The sequence below is a fragment of the Canis lupus genome, chromosome 26 (assembly GCF_011100685.1).
Source record: "Canis lupus familiaris isolate Mischka breed German Shepherd chromosome 26, alternate assembly UU_Cfam_GSD_1.0, whole genome shotgun sequence".
NCBI lineage: Eukaryota > Metazoa > Chordata > Mammalia > Carnivora > Canidae > Canis > Canis lupus.
Window position 1 is genome coordinate 30290826 of NC_049247.1, and position 27287 is coordinate 30318112.

General features: G+C 48.6%; 2 protein-coding genes across 17 annotated transcripts in view; both read left to right on the forward strand.

Moving 5' to 3' along the window:
* DGCR2 (DiGeorge syndrome critical region gene 2) overlaps positions 1 to 21129 on the forward strand; it is a 98408-nt gene extending 77279 nt beyond the window's left edge. For all 15 annotated transcript variants that reach the window (XM_038575919.1, XM_038575916.1, XM_038575923.1 and 12 more), the window contains 4 exons: positions 9642 to 9845; positions 15338 to 15490; positions 16464 to 16700; positions 18208 to 21129. In XM_038575919.1, the coding sequence (XP_038431847.1) occupies positions 9642 to 9845; positions 15338 to 15490; positions 16464 to 16700; positions 18208 to 18458 (845 nt within the window). In that variant the 3' untranslated portion in view covers positions 18459 to 21129. The remainder of the gene's footprint in view (positions 1 to 9641; positions 9846 to 15337; positions 15491 to 16463; positions 16701 to 18207) is intronic.
* Positions 21130 to 23655: 2526 nt separating this feature from the next.
* On the forward strand, positions 23656 to 27192 carry CA15 (carbonic anhydrase 15). Of its 2 annotated transcripts, XM_038574534.1 has the most exons (8): positions 23656 to 24217; positions 24482 to 24517; positions 25133 to 25303; positions 25835 to 25995; positions 26077 to 26169; positions 26514 to 26580; positions 26688 to 26854; positions 26939 to 27192. In XM_038574534.1, the coding sequence occupies exons 1-8, from the start codon at positions 24151 to 24153 to the stop codon at positions 27161 to 27163; spliced, it is 987 nt and encodes a 328-aa protein (XP_038430462.1). In that variant the 5' UTR covers positions 23656 to 24150; the 3' UTR covers positions 27164 to 27192. The 2 variants fall into 2 exon arrangements, with proteins under 2 accessions (XP_038430462.1, XP_038430463.1); XM_038574535.1 differs by lacking the exon at positions 24482 to 24517.
* Positions 27193 to 27287: the final 95 nt, after the last annotated feature.

Here is a 27287-nt window from a genome sequence, read left to right on the forward strand (position 1 = left end):
TGCATGGAGCCTGCTTCTCCCTCTGCCTATGTCTCTGCCTCTCTCTCTTTCTCTCTCTGTGACTATCATAAATAAATAAAAATTAAAAAAATAAAAAAAATAAATAAATAAATGCATTTCTTTAGCATTTAATGCCAAGTTAAAAGAATTTAAAGAACTCAGGGGCAGCCCCGGTGGCCTAGAGGTTTGGTGCTGCCTTCGGCCCGGGGCGTGATCCTGGAGACCTGGGATCGAGTCCCACGTCAGGCTCCGTGCATGGAGCCTGCTTCTCCCTCTGCCTGTGTCTCTGCCTCTCTCTCTGCATCTCTCTGTGTCTCTCATAGATAAATAAATAAAATACTAAAAAAAAAAAAAAAAAAAGAATTTAAAGAACTCAGATTAGGTTGCTTTTTAGTAATTCTCATTGTGATTTATTAAATTAAATTACAAATTGAAGTACAGCTGAAATAACTCTGTAACTGGTGCTGTTATGGTTAATAAAAAGCTTTCAATCCCTAAAAAAAAAAAAAAAAAAGTGATCTTGGCCTGTTATGGTGCTTTTCTTTGCTCTCCTTGACTAGTTTTTGCATCACATTTTAAAATTTTTTTTTTTTAATTTTTATTTATTTATGATAGTCACAGAGAGAGAGAGAGAGAGGCAGAGACACAGGCAGAGGGAGAAGCAGGCCCCATGCACCGGGAGCCCGATGTGGGATTCGATCCTGGGTCTCCAGGATCGCGCCCTGGGCCAAAGGCAGGCGCCAAACCGCTGCGCCACCCAGGGATCCCTTGCATCACATTTATATTCGATACTTGAAATGAGTTGGGAAGCATTCTATTTTACCAGTCTCTAAGTCAGTTTGCACTAATTGCAAATGATCTTGTCCTTAAGTATTTGATAGATCATACCATTTAAGACCATCTGGGCTTGGGAGGCCAGGGCTTTGTAACTTGTTATTTAGATACACAGTTGGTACTTGCACAACATGGGTTAACATCCACTTTTTATTTTTTTAAGATTTATTTATTTATTTATTTATTTATTTATTTATTTATTTATGATAGACACACAGAGAGAATGAGAGAGAGAGAGAGAGAGAGAGAGAGGCAGAGACACAGGCAGAGGGAGAAGCAGGCTCCATGCTGGGAGCCCAATGCGGGACTCGATCCCGGGATTCCAGGATCACGCCCTGGGCCAAAGGCAGATGCCAAACCGCTGAGCCACCCAGGGATCCCCCACATCCACTTTTTATATGGATTTTTTCAGTAAATATAGTAAACTATTGTAAATGTATTTTCTTTCCCTTACGGTTTTCTTTTCTTTTGTTTTCTCTTTCTTTCTTTCTTTCTTTCTTTCTTTCTTCTTTCTTTCTTTCTTTCTTTCTTTCTTTTTATTTATTTAATCGTGAGAGACACACAGAGAGAGGCGGAGACATAGGCAGAGGGAGAAGCAGGTTCCTCAAGGGGAACCTGATGTGAGACTCGATCCCGGGAGTCCCGGATCACGCCCTGAGCCAAAGGCAGACGCTCAACCGCTGAGCCACCCAGGCGTCCCTCACTGCTTATTTCTTCCAAACCATTTGGGAATAAATTGAGGATATTGTACCCTTGAGGCCTAAATACTTGGTGTGTTTCCTAAGAACCAGGACACACTCTTACATAACCACCGCACAATTATCAAAATCAGGGCATATAATATGGGTACAGTGCTATACAGTAAGCTACAGTTTATGACAGTTTTGTCAGTTGTTTCAATGATAACGCTTTATAACTATTTTTATCCTCGTCCAGGATTCAGTCCAGAATCATGCATTTCACTTAGCTGTAGTGTTTCTTTAATTTCCTTTTTGTCTTTCAGTTTGAGTAATTTCTGTTGACATATTTTACTAATTCTTTCCTTACCTTTGTCAGTCTGCTCATGAGCCCACTGATGGCATTTTTTACCTGTTTTTGACATTTTGTCTATTTTTCATTTCTAATGTTTCTATTTGATTCTTTCTTTTTTAAAAAATATTTTATTTTAGAAAGAGAGACAGAAACGAAGCACAAGCTGGGGGGAGAGGCAGAGGGAAAGAGAGAAGCAGACTCCCCACTGAGCAGGGAGCCCAAGGCGGGGGACAATCCCAGGACCCCTGAGATCATGACCCGAACTGCAGGCAGCCACGTAACTGACTGAGACCATGGCACCCCATTTGATTCCTAACTTTCCATCTCTCTGCTGAATGTTCTATCTTGTATATCTACCTTTTCCGTTAGAGCTTTTTTTTTTTAAAACAGCTTTTTTTTTAATTTTTTTTTTGAATTTTTTTATTTATTTGATAGTCACAGAGAGAGAGAGAGAGAGAAGCAGAGATATAGGCAGAGGGAGAAGCAGGCTCCATGCACCGGGAGCCCGACGTGGGATTCGATCCCGGGTCTCCAGGATTACTACCTGGGCAGAAGGCAGGCGCCAAACCGCTAAGCCACCCAAGGATCCCTGCTTGCCTTTTTTTTTAATTGACATTTTTATTGAGATCCTGTAGGTTCAGATGCATTTAAAGGAAATAAAAAGCTCCCTTATACATTTTGCCTGATTTCCCCAAATGGGAACATTTTGCAAAACTATAGTGTAATATCATAGCCAGATATTGAGTTGGACACAATCCACTGATTTTATTCTGCTATCTCCAGTTTTACTTGTATTTGTGTGTGTGTGTGTGTGTGTGTGTGTGTTTGTGTGTGTGTGTGTGTGTGTGTGAGGGGGGGGGGTTTATAGAATTTTATTTCTTGTGTAGGATCCTGTAACACAGTCAAGACATGAGTAGTTCAAGATATGAGTAGTTCCAGCACCATAAGGATCCTCCCTATTATTCCTTTATAACCACACCCACTTGCAACCACTATCTGTAGTGGAAGAATTCTCCAGTGAAACCATGTAGGCTTGAGATTTCTCTTGGGGGGAGTTTTTAAATTATGAATTCAACTTATTTGATTGTTATCGGACTGTTTGGATTATCTATTTCATGTTGAGTGAATTTTTGGTAGGTTCTGGTTTTCAAAGAATTAATCCATTTCTTCTAAGTACTCAAATTTATGGGCATAGGGTTGTTCATAGCGTTCTCTTATTAATTTTCTTATCTTTGCAGGATTTATAGTGATGTCCCCTATTTCATTCCTGCTATTGGTGATTTGTGTTTATCCAATTTTGATTTTGTCAGTCTTGCTAGAGGTTTATTAATTTTGTTCATTTTCTTGAGAACCAGCTATTTGTATAATTGATTTTTCTCTATTTTCAATTTCACTGATTATTTCTCTTTATTATTTCCTTCTGTTTGCTTTCTTTTTCTAGTTCATCTTGTACTCTCTGGATTCAACCTTTTCCCAAGCCTTGGAGGACCTGGGCACTAATTATGCTCATGGCTTTAACGCCCTTTCAGTGGACAGAGCTAAGATGTGTGTGTGCGTGCATGTGTGCATGCATGTGTGCATGTGTGTGTGTATATATATATATCTTGGATATAGATTTTTGATACTAATTTAGTCTTAATGATTATAGACATATTCAAGTTTTCTGGTTCTTTTTCAGTCAGTTTGGTAAGTCATGTTTATCTAGGGCATTGCCTACGTGTCTGAATTTTTTACTTCATTCTCATACAATTCTCTTAGCATTCTTTTACGATTTTTGAAGCATTTGTATATCGTTATGACCTTTTAATTCCTAATATTATTTATACTTTCTTTCTTTTTTCTTGATTAGTCTTACTGAAGATTTGGCTCTTTGATTCATCTTTGTGAATAACCAGCTTTGGGTAGTAATTGATTCTCATTGTTTTATATCTGTTTTCTGTGCCATTAATTTCTACTATCAGTTTCCATCCTTTTACTTTCATTAGGTTTACGCTTTTCTTTTTCTTCTAGAGTTAGGCCCTTATCTCCTTAATTTTTAGTTTTTTCTAACATACGGCATTAAAGTTTAAATTTCCCTGTACTTACAAACAATGAAGTACACAGATCTTAAGAGCAGGTTTGTTGAATTTGTTTTTTTTTTTTTTTTAAGTTTGTTGAATTTGTATACATGTGTAACCATTTCCCAAATCAAGAGGTGGAATATTTCCAGCCCCTCAGAAGATGCCTCCTGTCCCTACCTAGTCTGTGTATTTTCCCCTTCCGCGAAGTCATTTACAGTCTCTAATTTAGTTTAGTGGCTAATGTGTATTGTGGTTAGATAACATGATATTTATGTTCTATTGTTGTTAGGAGTTTTATTAGTATTCCTCATGTGCTTAAACTCTTGGCGGTAGGATTTTTTGTACATTTATTAGCTCAGGCCTATTGATAGCAAGTCTGTTTTGACTACATGGGTATAGTAATTGTTAAAAGATGTATTTTAATCTCTCACTCTGGATGTTGATTCATCCATTTTTCCCTGATAATTCCCTAATTTTAGCTTTATCTGTCTTGAGAGCATGTTATTGGGGGCACAAGTACTTATAATATCTGTCCGAATTGAACCTTTTTATCATGATGTAATGATCCCTTTTATCCATATTAGTTTTTGTTGGTTTTGCTTAAAGTTTTACTTCTTTTGCAGTGGTGGGTGCAAAATGGTGTTACAATAAGAGGCTTAATAGCCAGACTTTGTTGGTTTTTTTTTGTTTTTTTGTTTTTGTTTTTTTTTTTAAAGATTTTATCCATCCACTCATGAGACACAGAGAGAGAGAGAGGCAGAGACACAGGCAGAGGGAGAAGCCGGCTCCGTGCAGGGAGCCCGACATGGCACTCTATCCGGGGTCTCCAGGATCACACCCTGGACTGAAGGTGGCGCCAAACCGCTGAGCCACCCGGGCTGCCCAATAGCCAGACTTTGAATCCAAGTTTGGCCTTGAACAAGTTTCTTGAGCTCTATCCCTTGGGTTCCACATTAGGAAAAATGGGTAGTAGAGCCCCCACCTCACCATGTTGTTGTTGGGAGAGATTGTTAACATATGTGTGCAGTACAAAGAACAATCCTTGGCAAATAGAAAGTCCTCAATATAAATGAACTATTTTTATTGTTATTACATAATGTTTTTATGCTATCTTCTTTTTAATATACCTTTTTGTACTCTTTTAATTAAGTCTTCAAGTTGATTTTGGCACCTATTCTGTGCTGTTTACCTAGGATTTTTCTTCTTTTTTTTCTTTTCCTGACTTATATGAGATAAATCAACTTTTCTCTAGTCTTTCTTTCCTCTACTGGTTCAGAAACTTTGTTTATATATGCCTGTTAGTGGTTAGTTACCCTTACATTTTTGAAAGGCATAATTGATTTATATTTTTAAATCTAAAGATAGTCAATGTCTCTAACTTCCTACTGTGTTCCTACAAAGACCCTATATTGAGAGGTCAGCACTAAGATCCAAATTAGAAATTTTTGGAATTTGCTGCTCAGTAAGTAAGCTTTTTTCTCCATAATGGAGTCCATAATTTCCAGTGGGCCAGTGCCATTTTGTATTCACTGATTGAGTGAAGATCTAGACTGCAGAGAAGCCTAATTTCTACTCACTGTGCAAACCACCTTTTAAGAAGGCTTAAAAAGGGACATTGGGAGGATGGTTAAAACCAACTCTTATCTTTCTTACAATTCTGCAGAGCATATGCCCTGCGTCTGCAACTTGGGTATGCCTCCCCTTCCTTAGATGATGAATTCATGAGGGACTTCACAGGCTGCTGAGGACAAGTGCACTCTTGAATGAATATCAGTCAAAAAGACATTGTCACCTGGAACTGGAAAGTAGAGTTATTTTTGTTTTTTCCCCAATGGTAGCCATTTCAGTTCAAAAGCTCAATTCTTGGAAGGGCCACTTTTTGACACTGGAGAAGACACATGTCCCTGTGCACCTGAAAATAAAAAGTTTTAAAATAAAAGGCACCAAAAGCTCTATATTGCTTTAGCTCCAGTTGTTCCCCAGCTTCTGACTTATATTTGTCCATTATTTTAGTTTTACTTTGTGTTTACACTTCTTGAAATTAGAATCACTTGTTTTATGAAGTCAGCATTTAGGCACCTTTCCTCAGGTGTTCATCATTGTCTTTATTATTTCTTCCTATATCCCACTTCTTCTCTCTGGGTTCAGCTTTTTATTTCTCAAATACAGCCTTCAGGAGCTCTTTGAGATGAGGTTGTGTTGTTAGTACTACACCCTTTCACTCCCTGGATGAAAAGTCTGTATTTTTTTAACCCTGAATGTTAGTTTAGATGGGTATAGATTTGTTGATTAACAGTTACTTTTTCTCAAGACTTTGAAGGTGCTATTTTATTGTTTCTGCCTCTTCCTTGCTCTGAACTGTCATATACCTTTTCTTCGTTTGTTTGATGTATTACAAATTCAAAAACTTTTTATCATCCTGGTCCATCCACGAACAGGCTGTGAGCACCCCGTCCAGGTAGCCAGGTGCCCCAAGTATGATAAGGTTGGCCTCTGCCATAAGTTCCCCTTCTTGTCCTCCCATGACTGTGACCTAATAATGATCAAGTCAAGTATTCCAGTGAGATTTCTTCATGCCTTTGGTTGTGTACTCCATTCTGACTCCCTACAAAGCACTTGCTGTGGGGTCCTTGCTCCTTCTCTGCTCCCTGCCCACTTGGTTGAGTGTTCTTCCTGTGTGATCCTTCCTAGTGTGCAGTGACTCTGTTGGTCCAGGGCCTATGAATATAATATACTTTGTTTTCCCGTACCTCCTTTATGCCTCTCTTGTGGCCACACCGGACTGACCATAGCCTAAAAGAACATAGAACAGTAGGTAATAGTCATCTCTTGTTGCTTTTGAGAGTTTCTCTTTGTTGATACACTGGGGTTTTATCACATTGTGTCTAATTATTGATTTATTTTTATTGGTCCTTTTAGGACCCTTGGGATTTATGTGTTTTATTAATTATGGGAAGGTCTCAGCTATCATCTCTTTATTTTAACAGCTTTATTGAGATATAATTCACATACTTTTCCATTCACCCATGTAAACTGTATCATTCAATGCTTTTTAGTATATTCACAGGTAAGTGCCACTATTACTACTAATTCCATGTATATAAACATATACATTTTATTCAGATTAGCATCAGATTGATACTAGGTTCATTTCAGTGATATGTGGAAGTTACCTCTTAAAACTGTATTTCTTTTCTTTCTTTCTGTGGTATTATTATACACACTAGGTCTGTTAGTGCTGTAAACTACCAATACATTGTTGTTAAGTACCATCTCCAGTCATTTCCTTAGCCTAAAACAGCTTTTATTCCACATATCTCCTTTGGGCTTACTAGCAAAAAAAAATACATTTCTATATGTTAGAGGTCTGATACTATGTTATAAACACATTATTTTTTTTAAGTTTTTATTTATTCATGAGAGACAGAGAGAGAGAGCGAGAGAGGCAGAGACCTAGGCAGAGGGAGAAGCAAGCTCCATGCAGGAAGCCCTATGTGGAACTCAATCCTGGGATCTTGAGATCATGCCCTGAGCCAAAGGCAGATGCTCAACTGCTGAGCCACCCAGGCATCTCTAAACACAGTATTTTATACAGTTGCCTTTTTAATCATTAAGAGGAAAAAAATACTCATTTATATTGTTTTTCGTAATTACACAATTATCTATTCTAGTGCTTTTTTTTTTTTTTTGTATGGATTCAAATTTCTCTCTGAGGGTCACTTGCTTTTAACTTTAAGAACTTCCGGGCATCCCTGGGTGGCTCAGCGGTTTAGCACCTGCCTTTGGCCCAGGGCACGATCCTGGAGTCCTGGGATCGAATCCCACGTCGGGCTCCCAACATGGAGCCTGCTTCTCCCTCTGCCTATGTGTCTGCCTCCCTCTCTCTATCTCTGTGTCTATCATGAATAAATAAAATCTTAAAAAAAAAAAACTTTAAGAACTTCCTTTAGGGTGGGGTGCCTGGGTGGTTCAGTTGGTTATGCATCTGACCCTTGATGTCAACTTAGGTCATGATTTCAGGGTTGTGAGATAGAGCCCCGTGTTGGGCCCTGCATCAAGCTCCACACTGGGCACGGAGTGTGCTTAGGATTCTCCCTTCCTCTCTCTGCCCCTCCTCCCTCCCTATGGGCACTTTCTCTCAAAAAAAAAAAAAAAAAAAAAATTTCCTTTGGGATAAAAAGAATTTCCTTTGGTATTTCTTTGTTTTTTTTTTTTTTTCTTAAAGATTTTATTTATTAATTAATAAATAAATAGATCCCAGGTCTCCAGGATCACGCCCTGGGCCAAAGGCAGGTGCTCCACCGCTGAGCCACCCAGGCATCCTTCCTTTGGTATTTCTTAAAAGGCAATAAGTAAGAGCAGTAAATTCTCTCAGGTCTTGTCTGTCTGGGGAAAGTCTTTATTTTGCCTTTAAGTCTTGAAAGCTAGGTTTACTGGATATAGGAATCTTGGTTGACAGGGGTTTTTTTGAGCACCTTGAGTATGTTATCAAGACATACAGAGGCCTTCTCACCTCTGTTCTTTCTGCTAAGAAGTCAGCTATAAGTCTTGTGGGGGTTCTTTTAATAGGTAACAAGTCATTTCTGGCTCACTGTTTTTAAGGCTTTCACTTTTTCTTTGACTTTAGCACTTTTACTATGATGTATGTGTCTGACATGTTTAGGCTCTTCACATTTATCCAACTTGTAATTTGTTGTGATTTCTACATTTAAAGGTTTTGTTTTTCTGTGAATTTAGGAAGTTTTCAGCCATTATTTCTTCAGATACTTTTTTCTGCTCCTTCTACTCTCTTCTCCTTTTGGTACGTCCATTTCATGTATAATGGTACACTTGATGGTATCCCATGTTTCTCTGAGGGCTGCTCATTTCTTCATTCCTTTTCTTTCTGTTCTAACAGAGAATAATTCTATGTGTTTCTTGCCCTGCAAATTCTTGACCACATGAGTTATGTAGATTTAACTCCAGTCTTAAGTGAGGCACAGACCCGTGGTTGTGGGATTTCTGATGAATTTTTTTAGACATCCCTACTCCATTTGAAAAGTGAAACAAACTTCTTCTCATTTCCCTTTGCCTTCAACTGAGCATGTGTCTTTTGGAGAGCTGCCCCTGCCTCATCCCTCCTCCCTTCTTCCAGGCTTCTGTTGTGTCTGGGGCTGGCTTAGGGCTTTGAGTTTTCAGCTCCCTCTTGTCTCTGGCCTTGGCCATTTCTCTTCCTCTAGCCCTAAGTCAGCTCTGCACAGTTTACCATGTGTGTCGAGACTAGTGGACTGTTTTTACAAATAGAACCAGCAGCTTCTTGGGAGAATCATTGGAGACACATTCTCAAATATGTCATAAAATGATTAATATGTATTGCAGCTCCATCTTAAAATTGAAGAAATCTTTAAGTACACTGCTTAGGCAGACACTTGAAAGCAAACATTTCTCCACGGGCTTTCCCCTGGAATCTAGTACTTTTCTCTCTGCTAGTTGTCTGGGCTCCTGGCTAGGTGTGCCCTGACCAAGTGTGCTTTGCCCTAACAGTGAGCTGTAGTGACCTCTCTCAGACAGTCACTCCCTGTGGACCAGGCTCATATACTCCAGCACTGGAAGGGCTTTCAGATTGATCTTGCTAACTCCTCTGTTGTCACGTCTGCCACCTAGACCCAGGTGGAGAAAGTCAGAGCTCCTTCTGCTGATATTGCATACATATATGCATATTTGTGCTTATTTCAGGTCAAACATGCGTTGACATCAAGGACAATGTGGTGGATGAAGGGTTCTACTTCACCCCCAAGGGAGACGATCCGTGCCTGAGCTGCACCTGCCATGGTGGGGAGCCCGAGATGTGTGTGGCTGCCCTCTGTGAGAGGCCCCAGGGCTGCCAGCAGTACCGCAAGGACCCCAAGGAATGCTGCAAGTTCATGTGCCTGGACCCAGGTGAGATTGATGGTGGGTCATGAGTCACCCACCCTGTTCTGACCTGGAGCCCAGATATCCCTTTGCTTTCTCAGTGGTGGGGACATATGAGGGCTCATGGTACATGGCATAGCAACAGTGGCAGTTTGTTCACAGAGCTGTCTTGTCAGCTTTGATGGCCCAGTAGTCTTGGGGGCATGTGTGTGTCATATGACCCAGCCTTCTCTAACTGCCACCTTATAGGTTGGCTTGTGTCAGCTCAGGGAGGTAACAAGTATCATACACCAGTGAACTTGAAGTTTAATGTGGGTGTCTGTTAGTGAATCCACTAAAACTGGTGGCTTTGAACCTGATCTTTCTCCTCTCAAGACTTATATCCCCATTTGAGCTCTTCTCTGAGTTTGGTGATGTGGAGAGTAATGACATTTTTTATTGCTTATAGTCGTTGATTTTTACTAATAAAATCTTTCAGAAAAAGATTAAATATTACCCGATTAAATATTACCCTCATTTCTGAGAAAAAAAAATTCCTTTCTACCAGGTGATGCTTTATGGTTAGACACTGCACAGACATGTGGTCTCTAGATAGCCCTCTTTTCCTTTACAAAAAAAAAAAAAAAAAAAAAGGTAACAATCTGGTCTATAGGACCATTAGTCTACATCACATTCCCTACAGCATACTGAATTGTTCTTCACACCAGTATAGTTGGCATCTCTGTGAATTCATGATCACAGGAGAAATGTAAATCAAAAACATGAATTTGTTTTTATCTTGACAGTGTGAGAAAGACATGGACGGACTTGTGGAAGTCCCTAAGCTCATGCACCCTGTAGAAGAGCAGCTCAGACAGGGCATAGTGACCATCCCCATCCTCCAGGGCCCCTGTGGAGGAGAAACTGTTTTGCCTAGTGCTGGTGGGACAGGAGCTGGAACTGGTTGGTGTCTGAGGGCCACAACAGCTAGAGCTCTCGTCAAGTAGGGAGTAGTCAGTGCCCCTGCATGCCAGGAGGGCCTAGGGAGAGGTCAAAGCAGTATCAGGGTGTCTGAAGTTTGGCTGAATCAGGCACTCTGGCACATGTCCCACATGTACAATCGGCTGTGGAGAGTAGAGGAGCCTACCAGGGAGCGTGGAGCTTGGGCCTCCTTGTCTTACAGAGTAGATTGTATCTGCTTGTATAAGGTGCATTCATGTATTCTGGCAAGTACTGACTGGATGCTTACCAGGTCTCCTGTGTCCTGGCCACATCACTCTCAACCTCCAGCTCCTTACCTTCCACAGGAGTCAAACTCTGGCTTCCATAAGCACATCGCCTGGATTTCTCATTGCATTTCTTAGGAGTCTGCCAGTATTGCCTTACCTCTCCATTCAGGCTTTGTAAGAATGATCAGAACTATATAAGGCCTGTAGAGCCTGCCCAGCCCTGAGGACTTCTTCACAGAACAGGGCTCTCAGGGCATCTGCATGAGACCACATCTAGTACAGGCCGTTTTTCTGAGCAACTTATCCAGGGAGTCTCCTGGTCTCTTTTTCAGCCTTACTTTTGCAGGTCCTCACTGCTTCCCAGGCTGAGCATTTTCTCCTAGGAAGTGTCTTTATTCCAACAAGGAAAGAGACACTGCCACCCAAACTGGGGACATTGGGAAAGTATCCCCTTTAACAAGACAGAATGTCTGCTCTCACCATTCTATTCAAGGTTGTATAGAAGGAAAAGGGCAATGCCAGAAAATGAAAATGTATCCAGACCAGAAAGGGAAAATGAAATCATCTTTTTTTTTTTTTTTTTTTGAAATCATCTTTTTTTAGTAGATGACATGATTATCTGCATAGAAAATCCCAGAGGATCTACAGGAAAGTTACTAACACTAATAGGTATGTTTAGCAAGGTCTCCACGTACAAGGTCAATATATTAAAGCTCTATTGTTTTTATATATATGCTACTTGTGAACAGTTGGAAATTGAAATTTCTAAGAAAAGTACCATTTACAATAGCACCAAAAACATGAAACTACTAAGTTATAAGCTTTACAAATATGTGCACAAGCTGTGTGCTGCAAACCATAAAATACTTATGAAAGAAATAAAAAAAATGTAAATAAAAGAAGAGGTATACCATGTTCATGGATTATAAGATTCAGTATCACTAGGCAGTTAATATCCTCAAATTATCTGTGAATATAATTCTGTCCCAACCCAAATTTCAGCAAACTACTTTTACAGACATTGACAAGCTGATTCTAAAATTTATGTAGAGGGGTGCCCTAGCTGGCTCAGTCCGTGGACACATGACTCTTGAGTTCAAGTTCAAGTCCACGTTGGGTATAGAGATTACTTAAAAATTTAAAAAAAAAAAAAAAAAACACAACTTTAAATAAAACTTAAGTAGAAAGGCAAAGGAATTAGAATAGCTAAAACAGTTTTTGAAAAGAACAAAGTTGGAGGATTGATGATACCAGATTTAAAACTTACTGTACAGTCATAGTAATCAAAACAGTATGGTATCATCAAAAGAAGAGACACCTAGATGAGTGGAACAGAATAGTCTAGAAATAGTCCCACACTTACATGGTCAACTAATATTTCACAACAGTACAAAGGCAATTAAATGAAGAAAGGATAGTCTTTTAACAAATAGTGTTGAAACAATTGGACATCCATATGCAAAAACACACACACACACACCTTTAACTATACATTCTACTCTGTATAAAAGTTAACCCAAAATGGTCTTAGACCTAACTATACAACCACACATTGTAATATTTCTAGAGGAAAATGTATGCTCTAAGAAAGTAAAGTCTGTTAAAGGAAAATAGAAAACATAGAAAAATCTTTGTGACCTAGGGATAGGCAACATTTATAGCTGACATCAAAACCATGATCCAAAAAAGAAAAATTGATAAATTGCACTTCATCAAAATTAAAAACTTCTGCCTTGGGCAGCCCGGGTGGCTCAGCGGTTTAGTACCGCCTTTGGACCAGGGCGTGATCCTGGGGTCCCGGGATTGAGTCCCGCGTCAGGTTCCCTGCGTGGAGCCTGCTTCTCCCTCTGCTTGTGTCTCTGCCTCTCTCTCTGTCTCTGTGTCTCTCATGAATAAATAAAATCCTTTAAAAAAGTAAAATAAAAAACTTCTGCCTTTTGAAAGTTGTTTAAGAGAATGAAAAGATGAGCCACCATCAAAGAAAAAATATTTGCAAAACACAAATCAGAGGTCTTGTGTTCAGAGTATATAAAGACTCTAAAAAGTCAACAATAAGAAAATAAACCACCCTATTAAGAAGTGGGGAAAAGATTTAAAATGAGACTTCACCAAAGAAGGTACATGATGGCAGCCAAGCAGCTGAAAAGATGCTCAACACTGGTCATTTAGGGGAACAGATTGAATGCACGTGGGGTACCATACCTAATTAAAGACTAAAATAACAATTGCCAACACTGAGCAGCGACCTGGGCACAGAGCAACTGCCCTTCTCAGAGTGCTCTCTCCTCCCATCCTGTGCTGCTGCCCTGGGGTCATGGGATCATGAAGCTCCAAGAGGTGAGATGGGGTACCCAACTGTGTAGCTGCCAGGAACAGAGCCTATGTTAGAGTCCAGGGCATTGCCCTCCAGTTCCTGCTGAGCTTCTGCTTCACCTGCTGTCTCTGATGGAAATTTCAAACTATTAAGCACATAACCAAACTCAGTGAAGTGGTGAGCTTGTCATCACTGGAGTTCTTCATGCACAGGCTGGACAGCCATGTAGAAAGGACTTGGGATGGCTCAGGCATTCAGACCGAGGGTCAGGCCAGGTGGACTTCAGGGCACTTTCAGTTCCAAGAGCATCAACCACAGCAGGACATGTCCTCTGGGGCCCAGGTGCTGGCTGGGCACCAGTAGCATGGAAGACAGAAGACAACCCCACTCATGGTGTTGTCCAGAGCCCCATAAAGAGACCAGTCTTGGCATGAGTCCCAGGGATCCAAAAGTTGCCTTCCGGCTCCTAGGACAGTGCTGTCTTCTTTGTGTCTGAGTGTAAATGGCTTTCTTCTAGGAGTTGCTTCCTCCCTCATAATCACCATGGAGGGATGGTCAGGGACCTTGACTGTGTCCTTGTTTTTTTTTTTTTTTTTTTTTTTTTTCCCTTGGGTTTATTTTAGAAGTGATTAGTAAGAGTCATTGCAAAGGGGCTGCTGCTTTAGGTGCCCCCTTGGGATCTCTGAGCTGGCCACCAATTAACAGACATATCAGCAGCCTCCTGAGTTGACAGACTTCCTCCCACAAAGACAGAATGTTCCTCTGAGACTGGACTAGGATCAGAGGCACCAAAAAAGCAACTAATTGGTGAGAGGATGTCTTTTCCACATATTTTCATCCCAAGCGTTGTCAGCAATAAGTGCAGCTTTGAGGGAAGCTTCCTGGCCCTGTGGGAAGAGGGCAAGCGCGAACTCAGACCATCTGCATTGGTATGGAGCACACTGGGCCAGCAGAAGCAGAAGGGCCCTGGGAGCCTGGCCTCTCACATGGAACCCATGTTGGCCATGAAGTGTCTCCTTGGGGCTGGTGGTTGGGGACCCGCCCACATGGCTGTCACAGTGTTGAGATTTGACAGTGCTTGGCCCTTCTACCCACATGGAGTCCTGCTTCCAGTAGCTACAGGTCAGTCCCTCCATTGAAGCCTCCATGGCATTCCCACTGGTTTCATGGAGGCAGGTATTCCTGGGACCAGTTCATGGTTCTGTTATTCTGTGACTTGGTGCGAGTGGCCCATCTCATCTAGATGAGAGCCCCTGGAGATGTCTCCTACACTGTAGGCATTCCTCCAGGTGCAGTTCTCTTCCCTCACACCTCATCCCATGATCATCATGTGTGCCCCACCCACAGCACCTCCACAGCAAGCACCAAACGAGCACTGGTGGGCACCAGAGCAAGGCAGGGTGTTTCCATGTTGGCAGTGTCAACATTTGGGGCTGAGCACTGTGGTGAGGGCCTTCTTATGCTCAACAGGATGTGGAGCAGTATCCCTAGCCTCTATGCACTAGATGCCAGTAATGCCTCTACCCCCTGAGTGGTTAATGATGACCAAAAATGTCTCCAGACATTGCCCAATGTTCCCTGGGAATTAGAGCCGCCCAGGTGAGCAACCCTGGTCTAGGGTCTGGAGCTTGGTCACATGTGCCTGATTTTGTACTGTGTTGGTTGGGGGCATGGAGGCCCGTAACAGAGCACCCTCTAGCTTTTTAGGCAGAAGGGACTCATCGCATGGAACTTAGGAGTGCTTGGCTGGAAGGTAAAATATTTATCCTGGCCCATGATTTGCTTCTCTCCTTTGGTAATATCCCAGTATTCTTGACCTTGAGCTGTTTGATTTCTGCCATCTCTTCTAAGACCATCAAGTGCAGGGAATCAGGAAGCAAGTTGTTTTGTGTACATATCTGCCTGGTGGTGAAGGGCCATGGCCTTTCCGTAGCACTAAGCCCCTGGGGGGGTCAGACTCTTCTTTTCTGTGAACAGCCATTTTCTTCTTTGAACAGATGGCAACAGCCTGTTTGACTCCATGGCCAGTGGGATGCGTCTGATCGTTAGCTGCATCTCCTCCTTCCTCATCCTGTCGCTGCTCCTTTTCATGGTCCACCGGCTTCGCCAGAGGCGACGGGAGCGCATTGAGTCACTGATTGGAGCCAACTGTGAGTGTGCCTGGCCCTGCCTGTGCAGCCACTGTCAGGGCCCCACCCTAGGCTGTGTCCCCTTTATGGTGGGAAGCACAGAAAGCAGGAAGGGGCAAGGAAGAAGGAGAGGATGTTGACAAGGGTGCCCTGGTGTGTCCCTGTCCCACCTACTCACCTGCTCCTGGGCTGAGTGCACACCTGGGGAACTGGAGGAACTGTCCTTAGGACCTGAAATCAGGCTCCGGACATGTGGACGGAAGGACGCATCTTCAGTGCCAGCTGCCCCCGGGCTCCCTGGCATTCCAGGCCTGGAAGCACGACCCTCGGCAGCCGCCATGTGTTCAGATGGGTGATCACCTCTTACCTTTTCCAGTAGCCTGGACTGTCAGTGGGCCACCGGCCAGGGGTAGGGGGTCAGAGCAGCAGACACTCGAAACTTAGGCAGCTGAGGGTGTGACTCGCCCTCCTCAGCTCGAGTTCTCTGCAGTCAGTGGCCTGTGCCCTTAGTAGAGCTTCTGGAATCGTCCCTTGTCCCAGTGAGCAAGCCAGGCTCCCCAGTCCGTGTGTGGACCAGTGGGATGGATGCAGACCCTGGGGGCTCGAGGTCTGAATCAAGGTGGCGGGAATGCTGAGGGACGCAATTGCACTGGCAGCACTGAACCGGCACGGTCCTTCCCCAGACCCTCTCTCCATGCCAGCTACAAAGACCCTCAAGCTGGAGGAGGGCTGTGGTGACGGCGGGGCAGCAGAAGGGGCAGGACGGAGTGACAGGTCACATGTGGGTGAGGGGCAGGGCCGCACTGAAGGGGGTCCAGGTGAGAGATTCAGGGCTTTCATGTGGGCAGCTGGGCACACAAGTGTGACAGGAAGCCTGATGCCCTGGGCCTGGGGGGTGGCAGGGCCAGCCCCAGGAGAGGGTGGCTGACTTGGGGGCTGAGCCGTGTATGTCTTTGAGCGACTCGGTTGTTTGTTTCTCCCTGCGGTTGCCCAGTGCACCACTTCAACCTTGGCCGGAGGATCCCTGGCTTTGATTATGGCCCAGACGGGTTCGGCACTGGCCTCACTCCACTACACCTTTCTGACGACGGGGAGGGCGGCACGTTCCACTTCCATGACCCTCCGCCTCCCTACACCGCATACAAGTACCCAGACATCGACCAGCCTGATGATCCTCCGCCGCCCTATGAGGCCTCCATCAACCCTGACAGCGTGTTCTACGACCCCGCAGGTGCTTCCCCCCACCCCCAGGGACAGGGAGTAGCACGTCACTCACTGTCCACCATGGGTAGCCAGAGACCTGGTGGCCCCCCTCCCCAATCCACAAGACCCTCAGCCTCCACTTTTTCCTGGCCTTCCGCTTTCCCTTTGGTTTTCCCTTTAAAGTGGAAGGAACCACCATCTGTGGTGGTGCAGATGAAGAGCAGGAGGGCAGATGAAGAGCAGGCGGGCTCTTGCCAGGGCTGCACGTGCCAATGACTGTTGGCGGTGGTCCGGTGAACACCTGCTAGCAAGGGGCCCTTGAGGCACACTCAGCTGGGCTCTGCAGAGAGCTGGGGAGCCAGGTGCTGGTGGTTGTGGGTACAGGGCTAGCCCAGAGGTGCAGGGGCCCGCCCTGAGCCCGCTGCTTGGCTGTAAAGACACGTATGTGTGGTAAGCTGAAGAGACACCATCATGACATTCCCTCCTGTCCGGAAGCAGTTCTGTGAAGTGGGAAGAAGGCCCTGTGACACTGGCCTGATTAATCTTTTGTCCATCTGATACTGGAAAGTCATTCCTTGCAGGGCTGTGGAGCACAGAGGGAATGCCAGGTTCCCCACCCATTGCCTGGCTTGTCCTTTTCCCTGTGTGCAGCTCAGGTGTCTCATCCCATTTGCCTGTGTGTGAACACCCTCTTAACACACACAGCCCCCTGCGGTACGACAGTGGCAGTGCCCTACTCCCAGGTGGCCGACTCCTCGCGCACCCACATGCCACAGCAGAACCAGTGTCCTGGGGCCTGTTTGTTCACAAGTCCTGCTTCTCTGTGGTCTGTAGGCAAGACCTGGATTGGTCCGATTATCCCAATCTGCTGTCAAGTGGGTCAGGGTAGAACAGGCTTCCTGCCAGGGACCCTGCTGGGGGGCAGCAGGTCCCAGATGCCTGCATGGAGCAGGTTGTCAGAGCAGATGCTCCCCGGGGCAGGGTACCGGGACTCGGAGGCTGGGGAAGCCGCCAGGCGAAGGTGCGCACCGGGCCCCCATGGCCCGAGCCTTCCGAGGCCAGAGTGACGGAGCAGGCATGCTGAAGGCACTGGGCTGCCACAAAGCTTCCCTCAAAGTGAAGATTTCTGCACATCTCCGTGAGGTTTGCAGAGCTGTGTGCTCGGGGCCTGCCTCCTGCATTCCCATTCACATATTCCAGCCACAGCCTGTCCTTGGCCAGCCCGGAGCTCCCTCCTGTCACAGGAGCCCTGCTTTGACTCCCCTCAAGTCAGAAAGAATTTTCCCCCTCCCCTGACTTTGTTTGGCTGACCGTCAAAGCCTGTCCCCGCCGTCACACAGCATGGCTTGCTTGTGGCTGTACCATGGCACCTTGCACCTTGCCAGGTACAAAGGTGAGGGGTGAGCACACTGCCCCCCCACTCACACCTTGGTGGGAACATTCAGACAGCAGGAGCGTTCCCTGGTTCTGTCTAGCTCCACTCCTCCCCTGTGCCAGACCCACCATCCTGCTGACCCCCTTCTGTCTCCCTGCAGACGATGATGCCTTTGAGCCAGCAGACGCCAGGCCGCCAACCCCGGGGGATGGTGGCGGTGAAGGTGCGTCTCCCCGGCGCCTGGAGCACCCTCTGCCTGCCGCAGAGGCCTCTCTGGCAGATCTGGAAGACTCTGCCGACAGCAGCAGTGCCCTGCTTGTGCCCCCTGACCCTGGTCCAGGAGGCACCCCCACAGAGGCACTGCCAGGGGGCGGCCGCCACAGCCGCAGTTCCCTCAGTACCGTGGTGTAGAGGACGGCCCAGCCCACGGCCCCGACGGCCAGAGAGCACCTGTTTGCTGTCGAGAAACATTGATCCCCGTGGGAGACTCACAGGGCCCGAGTGAGCCTGGACCCAGCTGCACTGCCCGTGTGCACGTGCACAGACCCCACTGACCTCCCGAGGGAGCAGACACTGGGCACCGGGTCTCGAGGGCTCCAAGAACATGCACAGCTTTGGGTCCCTGACTTTTTCTTTTCAAGTGGCAGAAGAATGATGAAGTTAGTTCAGACCACACGTTTCAGAAGTAGGGAACAAAGAAGGCACCGGGGGTGTGGGCAGAGGCCAGACCACACCTGGCTTTGGGCAGGGGAGCCTGCCAAACCGCCTCTGAGCCTGGGGGCCACCAGGGGGCAGGAGGGGTGTTTCCAGGCATGGCTATGTTTGTGGACTGTCAGTATTGTCTGGGCACTTGGTCTGCCACAGGGTGAACAGCCTTGGGGGTTACTATAGCGACTGCTCCAAGGGTCCCCACCACCCCCTCCCCCCCCAGCTGTGAACATCAAGGTGACCCTGCCCCAGGCTGGGGGCTGGCCTGGGCCTCTGGTGCCCGAGGCCCTGAGAGGGGGTCTTGGAAAGAGGTTGAACTCCTCACTCTGTCTTTCCAGCTGGGCTCTGTGAAGCCCAGTTCTGGGCCAGGAGGTCCTGGCCCCACCTTCTCATTTTTGTCCCCAGCATTGCTGTGCATGGCTCCCCCAGGAGGCAGCCCTGGAGTTGGGCCAAGGCCCTTCACGCATGAGTGTTCTGGCCCCAGATCCTCCATTGGGGGTTGGCCGGCTCCTATCTGCTACTCTCTGGAGCCCCCACTCCTATTGAATTTGCCCCTGGGCCTGGCCTGCCCCCCACCCCATCTTGTTTGTGCCATAAAGGGTTGTTTCTTTGGGGGAGGGGTGGCTGAAATTAATGCCCTGGGCTGTATCCATCTCCTGAAAGTCCACTTGCACACCACCACCACTGGAGCCAAGTGCCCAGTGGCCGCATGCCACCTTCCCGTGCTCCTCAGCAGCTTGGGGTGCTGGGTACCCTGCCCAGGGGCCTTTTGACCAAGGGACCCTGTTGCCTGCTCCTGGGCAGTGGTCATGTCTCCTGACACGGGGCTTTTAGCATTTCTGAGGTTTGGAGATTAAGCGGGTTCTGTGCGATTTTTAGCACATCCATATCTTTTCTACGTTGTATGTCTGGATCTTTTCTTTTTGTGTGTGCGTGTATGTCTGTGTGTGTGTGTGTGTGTGTGTGTGTGTGTGTGCATATGTGTCCAAGTTTTTGCAGGTGGCGGTACACCGGAACTCGGCATGGGGCCCCACTCTCCTCGGCCTGCTGTGACTTCGTGGGTGGCACTGAGGCATGGCCAGGTCTGCACCTCTGCCCCTTGGCTCCTGAGGATCCTGGAGCCCTGCTCCTGGTCCCCTTTGTAGCCTTTCCAGACCAGCGTGCAGTGACAGGAGGGTTGACTAGAAGTGAGTGCTGCTGTGGTGCTTTGTGGTGACAGACCTCGGTGGCACAGTGCAGTCCAGGCGCGTTCTCACACTCTCCCATTGGAAACCTGTTGGACTCTTCCAGTATGGAATGAGATTTTTGAGTTGCCCTACAGAACTGGCCAGAGGTATGAATTTTGAACTGCCTGTCCGGGCTCACAAGATCCAGAGTGCTGGAGGCAGGCCTCAGGCAAGCAGGCTATATGCCGAGGAAGCCTGAGCTCCCCTTGCCAAAGGGCTGATACTTCAAGAAAGGCGTCCTGGGTACATGTTTCCCACACTGGCTGCTGAAGACAAAGCAGGAAGGTTGTTGTGCCTCCAGCATGCTGGGCTCAAGGCAGCTGAGGTCTAGAGCAGCATTCACGGGTCTTACAGGAGCCAGGTGAGTGTCCTGAGCGTGTCTGCTTTGGAGTGACCACCCCGGCGGAGCCCATAGGGACTTGACCTCTATGGCTGAGAGTCCTTCACAACTCCCATGTGTCTGGCCCATGCCTCAGAACCATATATAGAGAGCAGGGGGGTTGGCACAAGATGCATGGGGACTGGGAAACCCTTTGGGGACGAAGGACTGCTGGGGCCAATCAGGCATGCAGGAGGCATTGAGCAGGGAGTGGCCTGAAAGGGTGGACCTGCTTCTGGACTGGCCAGGACTCTGTCCCGGCACCAGGGTACTCAGCCCACTGGTGTCCCTGGGCTGGGCAGAAGGCCTGCGTGCAGTGCTGCTCCAGACCCCTGCCCACTGTGTCTGCAAGAGTTGGTGCCCAGGAGTTGATCTCTGCTGGAGGGGAACAAGGGGGGCGCCAGTGTCTGTCTGGCTGTCCTCAGCCTCCTGTCCTGTTGCCACCCTTTGTAAGATCGGACTGCTCCATGGTCCAACAAAGAATCCAGAGGCCAACCCTAGCTACGACTCTTGTGCTCCTGTGAGAGACTGGGCCCCCAGAGGTACAGGTCAGGCTCTTGGGAGGAGCCTTCCCCCGCAGGACCCAACTTACCTGGTGGAGGAAGGAGTCAATACTGTACATTGTCTCAATGCCTGTTTTTTATGTTTTCCTTTCACTAAGGGTTTTTAGTTTGGGTTTATTTTTGGTTGGGTTGGCACTAATCCTTTTCTTAAGATGCTGTGAGAACCATTTCATTCAAATGCCAAATAAATTTGTGTTCTGGAAGAAGCGTGGTCAGTCTTTGGTATGACCCAAGTCGGGACAGAATGGCACAGTGGTGGGGATGGGCGGATGGAGGAGTTGGAGCATCTGTGCGGCCAGGCACAGGGCTCCAAGATGCTCTGTTCCCTCTGTCTGACCCAATGGTCCTTCCAGTAATTTCCCAGTTTGTGGTGGAGGGACAAAAGGGTTCCTAGGGGACTCAGGGGACTCAACCTCAGGCAGGTCCTTGTACTCATCTCATCTTCCTAAACCAGCATCCTGGCAGTTGGCTCCAGGCTGGGCAGGGGGAGCCCCAGGGCTGGAGAGGTGAGGGACCAGGGTTAGAAAAGGAACAGGGATTCCTTAGGGATAGAACTTTTGAGAACAGGTCCCTCATTCCTGGACACACCTGCTGGGGCGGTGGGGGGGTCTTGAGTGCCATTAGCACTGTTGACAGCACAGCTCTTTCCCTTCACCCCACTGGCCAGTCGTGCTCACATCCACAGGCACACATGTGCCAGATAGAGAGCTCTTTCCAAACGGTGTCACTGTCCCAGTTAGACCAAGGGACAGAGAAATCAGCCCCACTTTCTGGAAGAGCGAATTGAGGGAACTGAGGCTCAAGCCACAGCCTGGGGTTAGGGCCTCAGGAGCTGCTGCAGAAGCCTGAAGTCCCTTCCTAGGGGGTGCAAGGCAGAGTGGGAGGGCTGCAGTTTCCCAGATGGTGGGATGATCCCCCAAAGGAAGGCCTTACCTCAGGTGTGCAGGGAGTGGAGTGGTTCCAGACCCACAGCAGGGGAAAGACATACTCCCTACCCCGGCCTCAAAAGTCAGGAGCATTGGGATTCAAGGTGCCCTCCCCTTTGATCTTCTGTTCTTGCTTGGTGGCCTTGGCTTTTCACTCCCGGCCCCCAGCCTCCCATTTTCTCATCTCTAAATGGGCATCATTGCACCACCCCCATTAGTTGAGAGAATCTGTTCTAAGTGTGGTACTGGCACAAAAACAGACACATAGATCAATGGAACAGAATAGAGAACCCAGAAATGGGCCCTCAACTCTTTGGTCAACTAATACTCGACAAAGCAGGAAAGACTATCCACTGGAAAAAGGACAGTCTCTTCAATAAATGGTGCTGGGAAAACTGGACATCCACATGCAGAAGAATGAAACTAGACCACTCTCTTACACCACACACAAAGATAAACTCAAAATGGATGAAAGATCTAAATGTGAGACAAGAATTCATCAAAATCCTAGAGGAGAACACAGGCAACACCCTTTTTGAACTTGACCACAGCAACTTCTTGCAAGATACATCCATGAAGGCAAGAGAAACAAAAGCAAAAATGAACTATCGGGACTTCATCAAGGTAAGAAGCTTTTGCACAGCAAAGGATACAGTCAACAAAACTAAAAGACAACCTACAGAATGGGAGAAGATATTTGCAAATGACGTATCAGATAAAGGTCTAGTTTCCAAGATCTATAAAGAACTTATTAAACTCAACAGCAAAGAAATAATCCAATCATGAAATGGGCAAAAGACATGAACAGAAATGTCACCAAAGAAGACATAGACATGGCCAACAAGCACATGAGAAAGTGGGGAGGTTGCCATCAGGGAAATACAAATCAAAACCACAATGAGATACCAGCTCGCACCAGTGAGAATGGGGAAAATTAACAAGACAGGAAACCACAAATGTTGGAGAGGATGTGGAGAAAGGGGAACCCTCCTGCACTGTTGGTGGGAATGGGAACTGGTGCAGCCACTCTGGAAAACAGTGTGGAGGTTCCTCAAAGAGTTAAAAATAGACCTGCCCTACGACCCAGCAATGGCACTGCTGGGGATTTACCCCAAAGATAAAGATGCAGTGAAGGACTGAGACACCCGCACCCCGATGTTTCTAGCATCGATGTCCACAATAGCCAAACTGTGGAAGGAGCCTCGGTGTCCATCGAAAGATGAATGGATAAAGAAGATGTGGTCTATGTATACAATGGAATATTCCTCAGCCATTAGAAACGACAAATACCCACCATTTGCTTCAACGTGGATGGAACTGGAGGGTATTATGCTGAGTGAAGTAAGTCAATCGGAGAAGGACAATCATATGGTTTCAGTCATTCGGGGAATATAAGAAATAGTGAAAGGGATCATAGGGGAAAGGAGGGGAAATGAGTGGGAAGTATCAGAGAGGGAGACAGAACAGGAGAGACTCCTAACTCTGGGAAACGACCAAGGGGTAGTGGAAGGGGAGGTGGGCGGGGTATGGGGTGTCTCGGTGACAGGCACTGAGGGAGGCACTTGATGAGATGAGTACTGGGTGTTCTACTATATGTTGGCAAATCAAACTCCAGTAAAAAATACACAGGACGTCTGGGTGGCTCAGTGGTAAAGCGCCTGCCTTCAGCCCAGGGCAGGATCCTGGGGTCCTGGGATCGAGTCCCACATCGGGCTCCCTCTGGGGAGCCTGCTTCTCCCTCCCCGTGTCTCTGCCTTTCTCTCTGTGTCTCTCCCTTTCTCTCTGTGTCTCTCGTGAATAAATAAATACAATCATTTTTAAAAGAATAAAAATAAAGTGTTTTGCTCCAGGGACGCCTGGGTGGCTCAGCGGTTGAGCATCTGCCTTTGGCTCTGGTCATGATCCTGGGGTTCCGGGGTCAAGTCCCCCATAGGGCTCCCAGAAGTGAGCCTGCTTCCCTGCCTGTGTCCCTGCTACTTTCTCTGTGTCTCTCATGAATAAATAAATCTTTCCAAAAAAAAAAGTGTTTTGCTCCAGTAAATGTCAGCAATTGTTGCTGGCACGCAGCCGCAGCCCTAGGATCAGAGCATGTGCCTGGTGATCTCAGAGCTCCGTCTTCCCTGCTGGTGGCCCTGCCTGGACGCCACTCCCTCGGACCCTCTCTGCAGCCTGCAGTGGCCTGCCAGAGAGCTCACAAGACTTAGCCACACCCCTAGCCCACCCCACTAATAAACAGCTGCCTAGCCTGCCCCACTGTCCTCTAGCACTTTCCAGTCCTCTGGAGTCAGTGGCTGCTGCACCATGCAGTCTCTAGGCTTTGCACTTGCCTTCCTCACCGTGCCAATGGTGGTGTGCGGGGACTCAGAGGGTGAGCATCTGGACCCTGCCCATCCCTTTTGGAATCTACCCTCCCTTGTGACTCCCCCCTTCTCCCTGTTAAGCCCTGCCTTTGGTGGGGGGCGGGGGTCTCTTTGGAGGAGGAGGTATTGGGCCTGAGACAGAAGAGAAGAGTCTGTGCTAGCCTCCTCTGGCCTAAGCCCTACACCCCCATTCTTGGACCCTGGCTGGGAAAGAGCTCAGAGTGGACCCAGGTGGCTGTCCCTCATCTTGGTCCCCTGTCCACTGTCTGCAGGCACCTGGTGCTACGACTCCCAGGACCCGAAGTGTGGTGAGGACAGTGTCGTGTGAGGCTGTGTGGGATCCCTCTTTGTCCTGTGACCACTAGACAGCCTGGTGCTAGTGTGACCCAAAAGCAGTGTGCATGTTGAGCTTCTGTGTTCTCTGCAGGTTCTATCTGGAGTCGTGGGCCACAGTGGCTCGCTGGGCACCAGACAGAATGTGTGTGTGTCCCCCTGCATGTGTGTCCAGGGCTGTTGCTTGTTGCTGGTGTGATCTGCAGTCCTGCCATGTGTGCCAAGCTGTTCATATCAGTGGGGACTCAGGCCACTGTCAGTGTGGTCAGTCCATGTGGGAGCAGGTGTCCCCAGTGGGGGTGTGTGACCACTGTGCCGGGAGACCCTTCCACCTCCATCCCCTGTGGGGCAGTCTACCTGCAGGTGACTGTGTGTCAGAGTGGCCCAGACCAGGCGGTGCCTGCCTGTGTGAGAGTGCTGCAGACATTGTAACCAGGCCAGGTCGGGGTGTGTGCAGCAGGTGTGTGGGGAAGCCGGGGGCCAGCTTCCTGAGGCTAGGCAGTTTCTGTTAACGTGTGGGAGGGAGCACTGCCTTCCCCCAAGTTGCCTCCCTGATCCCCCTCCACAGATCCCTGGCCTTGTTTCCTCAGGCCCCACCCACTGGAAGGAGATGGCCCCTGCCTGTGGGGGCCCAGCCCAATCCCCCATCAACATTGACCTTCACCTGGTCCAGCAGGACCCTGCCCTGGGACCCTTTATCTTCCAAGGCTACCACTCAGCACCTCCAGGCCCATGGACACTGGAGAATGATGGCCATACAGGTCAGTACCCTGGGGCCAGGACCCCACCCCCACCCCAAACAGGAGCAGGAACCCACCTGGCAGTGAGAACTACCCGTTCCCCTCCCCCACCACACACACCCAGTGATCAAAATTTCCAGTCAGCACAGAAACATCCACACACATTGGTAAAGACACCTTATGCCCCCCATACACAGGTGTCAGGACCCCCCCGCCCCAGAATAACAATCAGCCATTGCCCCCAAGGACCGGGAGTCCGTACGTTCCCACAGGTCAGAATGCCTTAGAAGTCATCACAGCCCCCCAATATCACACATAGCTGTGGATGTGGTGGGTCAAAACTCCAGGCATAGGAAGGCCACCCTCTCCCCACCTCTTGCAGGGTGGGGTATTTCCTCTGTAGGCTGCGGACCAGCAGAGGGGCCTGGACACCCTGGGGAGTGTCCAGGGAGCAGACTAGCCTGGAGGGGACCAGTGCTGGTACCCTGTACCCTAATACACAAGGGTGGGTAGGTGGGGGGAAGAGAGAGTCATGTGCTCCCCTCCCCTCAGTACTGCTCCGCATGGACACTGACCCGCAGAGCCGCCTGGAGATTCGGGGCGCCGGGCTGCCGCTGCCTGCCTACCGTGCCCTGCAGCTTCACTTCCACTGGGGGGGCCCTGGGCGAGCAGGCTCAGAGCACAGTGTGGATGGGCAGCGCTACCCCATGGAGGTGGGCGTGGGCATGGGGGAGGTGGTGGGAGTGCCCCGTGCAAGGGGCAGCTGGTACCTCTCGTGATCTGTGCCCCTCCAGATGCACGTGGTCCACATGAACACGAGGTATCAGAGCATAGAAGAGGCGCGAAGTCACCCTGATGGGCTGGCAGTGCTGGCGGTGCTGTTGGCAGTGAGCAAGGGGCCATGTGACTCCCGGCAGTGGGGGAGGACCAGAGGAGCTCCGTGACTCCTCGTGCTTCCCAGAAAGGGGTTCTGCAAAGGGAGCAGAGAGGGCCTGTAGGCCTCCGGTGGGGCTGTTGGGAGGCTGTATAGGGTTTGTAGGATTTAAAGGGTTCCTTTAGAGGATGGGGCCTCTAGAGGTCCTGGGTCTGCAGGGTCAGTGGGGGTTGATCTCCCAGCTGCCCCTCCTGGGGGCCTACCCACTTCCCTTACAGTCTCCCCTAGACCCCCTCAGAGTTCCCCTTTGGAGACTCGTCCACTCAGCGCCCGTCTCACTTGGAGTCCCCTCCCTAGGAGCGGGACACGGACAACGCCAACTTCTCCGCGCTTGTGTCGGGCCTGAAGAACGTGTCTGAGCGCGGTGAGGAGCCACGGGGTGGCCCCCGGGGCTGGGGTTGCTGGGGGCGGGGGACGGGGTGGCACAGGGAGGCCAGGCGCAGTCCCGCCTCCCCTCCCCTCCCCGCCCAGGGGTCCCGGCGAATCTGGCACCCACCTTCCCGCTGGCCTCGCTGCTGCCCGGCGCCTCCGGCCTCTCCCGCTACTACCGCTACTCGGGGTCGCTGACCACGCCCGGCTGCCAGCCCGCGGTGCTCTGGACGCTCTTCGCCGACGCGGTCCCCATCGGGCGCGCGCAGGTGGGGCCGCCACCCCTCCCCCTCCTCCCTCCCTCCCGCCGCCCCGGCGCTCCCGACTTCACCGTCTCTGCCCTGAGCCCTCAGGTGGCCCAGTTCCAGACTGTGCCCCGGGCCGGGCTCCCCGGCTCGCGCCCCGCACCGCTCACCGACAACTTCCGCCCGCAGCAGCCTCTCGGGGGGCGCAGGGTCTCGGCGTCTCCGGGCGCCTCCATCCGCGCCGCAGCCTCGGCCCCCGCCCCGCACCTGGCCCCTGTGCGCGGGGCTCTGCTGGGCCTAGGGCTCCGCCTGTGGCTCTGGAGGAGCCCCTAGGACCCAGCTCGACCCCTTCCCGCAATAAACGATGCACAGAGTGACGGGGCCTCCTGTATCTTGCGGGGGTGGGAGGCGGGATTCCTGCGCCGACCCCACTGAGGCCTCAGTGTGCCAGCCAACA

Coding starts and splice junctions, on each gene's coding strand:
- CA15 (XM_038574534.1), top strand. CDS start 24,151: ATGCAGTCTCTAGGCTTTGCACTTGCCTTCCTCACCGTGCCAATGGTG. Junction 25,304..25,834: donor GGAGAATGATGGCCATACAG/GTCAGTACCCTG, acceptor CCCTCCCCTCAG/TACTGCTCCGCATGGACACT. Junction 26,581..26,687: donor GAAGAACGTGTCTGAGCGCG/GTGAGGAGCCAC, acceptor CTCCCCGCCCAG/GGGTCCCGGCGAATCTGGCA.